Consider the following 7,390-nt stretch of genomic DNA (forward strand, 5'->3'; position numbering starts at 1 on the left):
CCTTGAGCAACAATATAGAGTCTAATGCAAGACCTGAAATCATCAGGAATAAAGAGGCAAAAAGAAAAAAAGGTCAGTCCTTAAGTTCATATCAAGTGAAATTGGCCAGCCGTACGTTCTGAGAGAAATAATGTAATGATGAGAAAAATAATTAAATAATTAATCACATAATTTGTTAGCCCTGATGATTACAAGAATTTCCTTGGCTTTTTTTCTTACAAGTACAAGCCTTCTAAAATCAACAGATAAATAAGAAAATAGTTTCCGACTCACATATCATGTACGAAAAAGTCAAATACCATAATGCTCAACCTTGAGAACTTATATTGATATTTTACTAAAGCGACCGAAAATACAACCTTACGTAACAACAATTACTCTGAGTAGAAGCCTTCTAAAATCAACAGATAAATAAGAAAATAGTTTCCGACTCACATATCATGTACGAAAAAGTCAAATACCATAATGCTCAACCTTGAGAACTTATATTGATATTTTACTAAAGCGACCGAAAATACAACCTTACGTAACAACAATTACTCTGAGTAGAAGCCTTCTAAAATCAACAGATAAATAAGAAAATAGTTTCCGACTCACATATCATGTACGAAAAAGTCAAATACCATAATGCTCAACCTTGAGAACTTATATTGATATTTTACTAAAGCGACCGAAAATGCAACCTTACGTAACAACAATTACTCTGAGTAGGCTCTGAAAAACAATAAAAGAGCAGTTGTAGAGGCCTCGCAGGTTGTTCTAAAATCTTTATTCAACGTTACATAACCACAACGTTAAAACAGGATCAAATAAAATACAATTTATATTCTCACCTAAGGGAGTTCACACCTCCCCTCTGCTAAGTTTAATAACAATAGGAATCAACTTTGAGTCACGGTCATCACATTGTCAAGATGCAGTAGATATCAACAAATTTTAGTATCATAATAGAGATGACAGGCCATATAAGCAAAGCAGTGAGGCGGTCAACACACACCTATACCCAGACAGGCAACAATAAATGGCTCCCCACAGCCGGATTCAAATTCATTCAAACAAGTGCCGAAGCCTTATGTGGGCTCTGCAACTCTACGTGGTTCGCAGTCGGAATAACTTTGGAGGGAGAAACCTGCTCACCTTTGTGATTATCATTTAATAAGGGCTTGTCCTTGACTTCTTCCACAATTAAATTGTCCTTGTATCGTTCGGTCTTGTGTGTTAACACTTGAGACACAACCAAGTTTTCGCTTTCCAAAACAGTTTCCTCCTGGGTTGATATGACAGTCACATCTATACTCTGCTCCCACTGTGCCTGTTTTTTCAGTTCATTTTCTTCTCCTTCAGCTGGATTTACAGCAGAATCTTGATAGACGTCATATTTATAGGCTTTGTCCTTTTCCACAGGCTTATCATTTGAATCAACTTTTACAGGAGTGTCCTCAATAAAAGCTTTAGCAGCAGATTCTTCGTCTCCTACTACAAAATCATCATCAGCATCCATTGGATCTGCATCTTCTACGCTCTTTACTGATTGTTTAGACACAATTTCACTTTCCAATGCCTCATTATTTGAATCAATTTTTACGGGCTTGTCATTTGAATTAACTTTTACAGAAGTGTCCTCAGGAATAGCTTTAGCAGCAGATTCTTCCTCTCCTGCAGAATCACCATCAGCATCCATCGGATCTGCATCTTCTACACTCTTTAGTGCTTGTTTCACAACCTTTTCACTTTCCACTGCCTCATCCACAACATCTGCATCAACCTTATCCTTTTCCTGTTTAGTTCCATCATCTGAATCAACCTTAGAAGAACTGCACACCGTAATAACTTTAGCAGCAGTATCTTTCTCTCCTTTTGCTACCTTTTCACTTTCCACTGCCTCATCCACAACAACCTTATCCTTTTCCTGTTTACTTCCTTCGTCTGAATCAACCTTAGAAGAACTGCACACTGTAATAACTTTAGCAGCAGTATCTTTCTCTCCTTTTACCGAGCTATCCACATCATCTATGCTCTCTAGTGCTTGTATAGCCACCCGCTTCTCACTTGCAAGTGCTTCATAATCTACCACCGCATCAACATCATGCTTTTCCGCTTTAGTCCTTTCAGTCAAATTAACCTTGGCAGAACCATCATCCGCAATAGCATTAGTAGCAGCCGCTTCCTTCCCTTTCACTGAAACATCTTCAGCATCATTCATATCTGCATCATTTACGCTTTCTAGCACATGTGTAGCTGTCTTCTCACTTTCAGGTGGTTCATCAACTAAATCTGCATCTATATTATTCTTCTCATGTTTAGCCCCTTCATTTGAATCTACCTTAAAACTATCCTCGATATCTTCAGCAGCAATCTCATTCTTTCCTACATTCAACGAACTACCCACAGCATCTTTTATATCAACATCTTCAACATTCTCTGCCGCTGGTATAGCTACTCCTTCCTCACTTTTCGGTTCCTCATTCTCTACTTCTGCATCTAAATCATCTTTTTCATTATTAGTTCCTTCAATTGAATCATCTTTAGAATTATCCCCTGAAATCGCTCTAGTAGCAGCCAATTCCTTTCCATTCACTGAACCAGCCTCATCATTTTTCATTTGAGCGTATATTAAGCTCTCTAGTCCTAGTGTGGTTACATTTCTACTTTCCAGTGCCTCATCCTCCGCCTGTTCATCTACAACACCATTTTTCTGTTTGATTTCTTTCTTTGAGCTAGAAATCCTTCCTCGCTTCTTTGGAGGTTCTTCCTGTAGAGTTTCCATTGCTTTTATCTTTTCACTAATCCTAGCAGAGCGCCTTGGGGTATCACCTGTTTTCACTGATCGGTAAGTAACAGCAATGTACAGACATCGATTGTGTAGATAATATAAAAATAAAGAGCAAAAATAAACCAACCAGTTCCCCAATCAAATACAGAAGAAGAAAGATTTCCAGGATGAGACCGAAGATATTGGTTCAACTTTTTCTTGTTTCTAATCACCTCACCAGTGGGAGAAATGAAAAAAATCTCGTTCCTCATGGGAGTCCCAGCTTTCTTTGGAGCAAACTGAAGTAAAAAGATAGATGAAGCATATAACAACAGGTAGAAACAATGTTCATGGAAGTAGGAGGAAAAAAATGCAGTCTAATAAACAATCTGGGCAAACATGCAGAGCAATCTATTTACATTAGAGCATCATATTGTAAATTAATTTGAACAAAGAAAATGTGCTTGCATTGTAAAATAGGCAAATTTGAGTATAATTTTGATTTTTTAAAATACTGAATAATTGAAAAGGTAGAATCCCAATGAGCCCAATACTAAGTCCTATCTCTAAGCCCCCAATACCATATGCTTTCTTCATCTTTGCCTCTCGAGTCTTCTCATCTAGAAAAGCAACAGACAACCCTCTGTTGTTAGCTCCTTATACAAGAGCAACCAACAATCCTGAAACAGAAGTATGATTTTCTTCCAAACAATTATTAAAATTTTAAATCAATTTATACTTATTAGTGTTATATGCAACCAATTTATATATTATTAATTATTTGGTGGTACAAATTCAGCATGCTTGAAGGTAATCCTTCACCGATAGAGATTACCTAACACCAAAGTATGCTATTCCTCTAACAAGACGAGTATGAGTGCTTGTCTTCCTAGAAAAATTAAGCTTTTCTTCCTTAAGATTCGGCCTAATTGATTAAGTTGGTCCGATTGGCTTAATAGTTTTATGTCACCGTCATCAATTGGGAAAAAGTTTAAATCAATTAGAAATGCCACATTTTGCTTTAATGATCGTGTTAGCTTGCAGTGACACAAATTAATCATGATGATTACATCCATTGAAAGACTCATAAGTGAAAATTACAATCATGAGAAAAAAAGAAGCACATTAAAACACTCGCTTCAAATTGTCATTCTAAAACTTCATATAGAAGCCTAACAAATTTGAACCAATAACCCCTAAGTTTAATGGAAGTTTGACATAACTATTGTTTTGAACTTAGAATGATTAATAAATGATGAAATTTGCATGATCTCTTTCTCACTACTTTAAATTACAGGCTGCAAACACACATCAATGTAGCACTGCTTTCTAACGTCTTTTCAAAAACTTTTGTGGTAAATAGATGATTTTGAGAGTCAGATCTATTAAAGTGTGATATATATGAGAAAACTATTATCCAACATTATATTTAAAAAAAAAAATCCACATCAACTTTCAAAAAAAGTTATGTTTCCTACAGTAGGTTTGTAACTACCTTTACAAAAAACCGTAGCCACCCCAAAAAATTAATAATCTTGTAACATTGATAAATTAGTACCAACTTGTTGGAAATATAACCTCGCCATATAGGAAAAACAGCCAAATAATAGCTACTCATTAGAAGCCTTAGATTAACTAGATTGCTCTATCATTTAAACCTTATATCAACTAAAAAATTAATAAAATCAATGTGCTTGATCCATCTATCGAATCAACCAAGTACCTGTCATGAAAAATTGTGATAAATTGGATTGCCTATATGTCCATAAGCATTTTTGTGTATAGCATATCTTATAAAAGCAATCTTTGAATTATAACGCCACATTCACAATCTAATGATGTGTAGCTGCTTCTGAAAACTCTTTACTCCATCAAAATCTTGATAAAATATGCTCTTCAAAATGAAAACGCAATTATCAATGAGTTAGCACTTAGCAGTACCTAAACATTTATATAAATTTTAAGTTTTTAAATACTTTATTTGACAAAATAATTTAGTTGAATTGTAAAGTTAGATCTACAGTCATCCACTAAACTCAAATAGTTGAATAAGATAATGAATGCATTTTATGCAAAAAAAATCAAAGGTTATTTGCATTTAATATTAAATCATTTAATGCGTGTCTGGGCATAAGAATTCTATCGACATGTTTCCTTTCCACGACAACACCCTGCCTACCATCAACTAGAGGCCTTGAATATGTCGGCAATGTTGAAGTTATATTATGGCCATACCAACTTCTACCATATAGACATGAAATAAATGCTAGGCTTCGAATAAGCATGGCAACCAAAGGCAAGCATTCATCTTCATGAACCCAAATCAAAGATCAACATAGGGAAACATAAATCACCAAGGTCTTTAAGCTCTACATGGATTGAAGATCAATGGAACAAGGGCCTCATACAAACCAACACAAAGATTAATGATCCTTCAACCCTTTTTCGAAATCCTTACAAAATTGTTGAGAGAAATATGATTGAAAATTATAGCTGCATTCATAGAGAGATGCAAAAAATAAAAACAAGTTGGTTTGATGCCACAATGCATTGTAGGTAAGAAAAAAAAATTGAATAATCTATAGATGTGTGAGAGGACAAGTTATTTGCGTAGAGAGGGGGCCAAATGCATGTTTTCTGGATGATGAGAATGCAAGCCGATTGGGAGGTGGGAAAGGTTGGTGGGAAATGTTGTCAACTGAAGAAGTGGAAGGATGGTCGAGTAGAAAGGCTTTGTTCAAATAGGAAATTAAGAGATCAAAAACAAAAAAAAAGTTTAGAGGGACTCGAGGGAAAGGGATCATGGCTTGCAGTTATGACGTTGTGGATGATATAAGTGATGAGAAGGCAGAGAAATAGTCATGCGATGAGGGATAGATGCCAGAGTTTATTCTTTTCAAACTCGTTTTGAAACATTTATTTTTGGTAAAATATCCATAAAATTTCATTAATTTTTTGAATTTCATGTTGTTTATTATCGTCAAAGTCATCAATAATATTTAAGAAATGGTTCTGCCTGATACTAAATGAAATCCAAGCAAAAAGATAATAATGGGACGATTACTTCAAATTTCAAAAAGAGATGTGAAAAAAAAAACTAAAGAAAGATAAATGCAAAACCCCATAAACAAATTTAAAGAGCAAATAATAATTTCTAATTGACACTGGAAACATCAGATGTCATTGCCAATTTGATGGGAAAGTCTAATACCACATAGCTCAGCCACCTATTATAAATATCTCCTACCAATAGGTTACCAATCTTGCATTAAGAATGTCAAGACAAAAAAATACATAATGTGATTCCTTATCTATTACCCAAGAAATGGCTCTGAAAAAATAAATAAAACCATGAATATTTGGTGAAGAGTAAAGCTCATACAATTCTTGAAAAATCAAGATTATATTCTTTTTAGAAGAATAAACTATGAGCTAAAGCCTCCAAGTAATGGAAGTTCTTCATGTCACAGGTGCCTTTCGGTACAACACCAAAAAAAAAAAAACAAAGATACATGTAATACCAAAAAAAGTCAAAACCACCATTAGGGACGACTCAATTTAGTCTTGCCTCTGTCTCTAGTTCTAGGAAAGGGGTCGGCTAGCAAATTGGTGAGTTGTGTGTCATTACCCAAAGTAACCAATGTGTCATCCACTAGATTTCTGAGCTCAAGTAGGCCACCATTCTTCTTCTTCCTCCTGGATGTGTAAACATGTCATTCCTCGTCTGAAGACTGACTCATCAGATCAGTATGTTGGTCAACATATTGTCGAACATGTATAAGTTGTTGAATCCCTTGCGCTTGACTAACAATAACGACTTGCTCGTTTAGATGAGGTGGTAGAACTGCAATAGAAGGATTGTCAACTGTTGTAACCATATTAGGTTCTAGTATAAGTATGTATTGTCGCCTCTGTACCGGATACTTCCTAGGGACGAGGAGCTGCAAGGCTCTCTTGATTATCGGTTCAAACATTTTCCTTAGTATTGTTTTCAATAATGTTTGAAGGTGTAGGTTACTCAGCAGGGCCATCCGGTCACACATCAATCGCAAAAACAGAAATAGTATTGCCAGAAAGTGGGTCCCCGGGAGCAATTAAATCAAACACCAATTCCTATCTTGTGGTAATCTTCTTCACAGGTGGGGCCAATGTGTCCAAAAAAGTGGGTTTAAACCCATCCTTATTCGCTTGAGCTGTAGATTTCAAGTTAGGATGGAGTTTGTCGCATTTTTCAAGGATATGCCCAAACATCTTTCAGTGGGTAGAATAGAAAGATTTATGTTCCATGACAATTTGTCGTCAATATCCATTATGTGTTGTGCCCAACCAAACTTCTGTAATATCAAGTAAAGTGGTATCCCGTTCCACAATGATTCTGGCAACAGAAGGCCTGGTTAGATTGAAGGTAGGTAGATCGAGCTTCAGAGGATCCCCAAGTATGGCCCCAATAGAGTAAAGAACTTAATGATTAAATAATACAGTTTGAGTCCAGGTAAACTAAAACATACTGGTACAGTGGGAGGTTCAAGGTTTAAGTCAAAATCAGAAGTCCACTTCAGTAACTTCATTAACTTTCCTGCAATGTTAAGATATTTTTTTGAGAAAATCCGAGCGTAGTCTTCAGTCACGGCTTACTGA

At 35.7% G+C, this 7,390-nt stretch overlaps 1 protein-coding gene across 2 annotated transcripts in view; it reads right to left on the reverse strand.

Annotated features, from left to right (window-relative positions):
* Positions 1 to 718: 718 nt before the first annotated feature.
* The window catches only part of LOC110038968 (methyl-CpG-binding domain-containing protein 10-like), a 35,593-nt gene continuing 28,921 nt past the window's right edge, over positions 719 to 7,390 (reverse strand). For both annotated transcript variants that reach the window (XM_020743899.1, XM_020743900.1), the window contains 3 exons: positions 2,901 to 3,051; positions 1,860 to 2,814; positions 719 to 1,718 (listed from right to left, as the gene is read on the reverse strand). In XM_020743899.1, coding sequence (XP_020599558.1) covers positions 1,052 to 1,718; positions 1,860 to 2,814; positions 2,901 to 3,051 — 1,773 coding nt within the window. In that variant the 3' untranslated portion in view covers positions 719 to 1,051. The remainder of the gene's footprint in view (positions 1,719 to 1,859; positions 2,815 to 2,900; positions 3,052 to 7,390) is intronic.

Source organism: Phalaenopsis equestris, unplaced genomic scaffold, assembly GCF_001263595.1.
Source record: "Phalaenopsis equestris unplaced genomic scaffold, ASM126359v1 Scaffold234596, whole genome shotgun sequence".
In the NCBI taxonomy this organism is placed as follows: domain Eukaryota; kingdom Viridiplantae; phylum Streptophyta; class Magnoliopsida; order Asparagales; family Orchidaceae; genus Phalaenopsis; species Phalaenopsis equestris.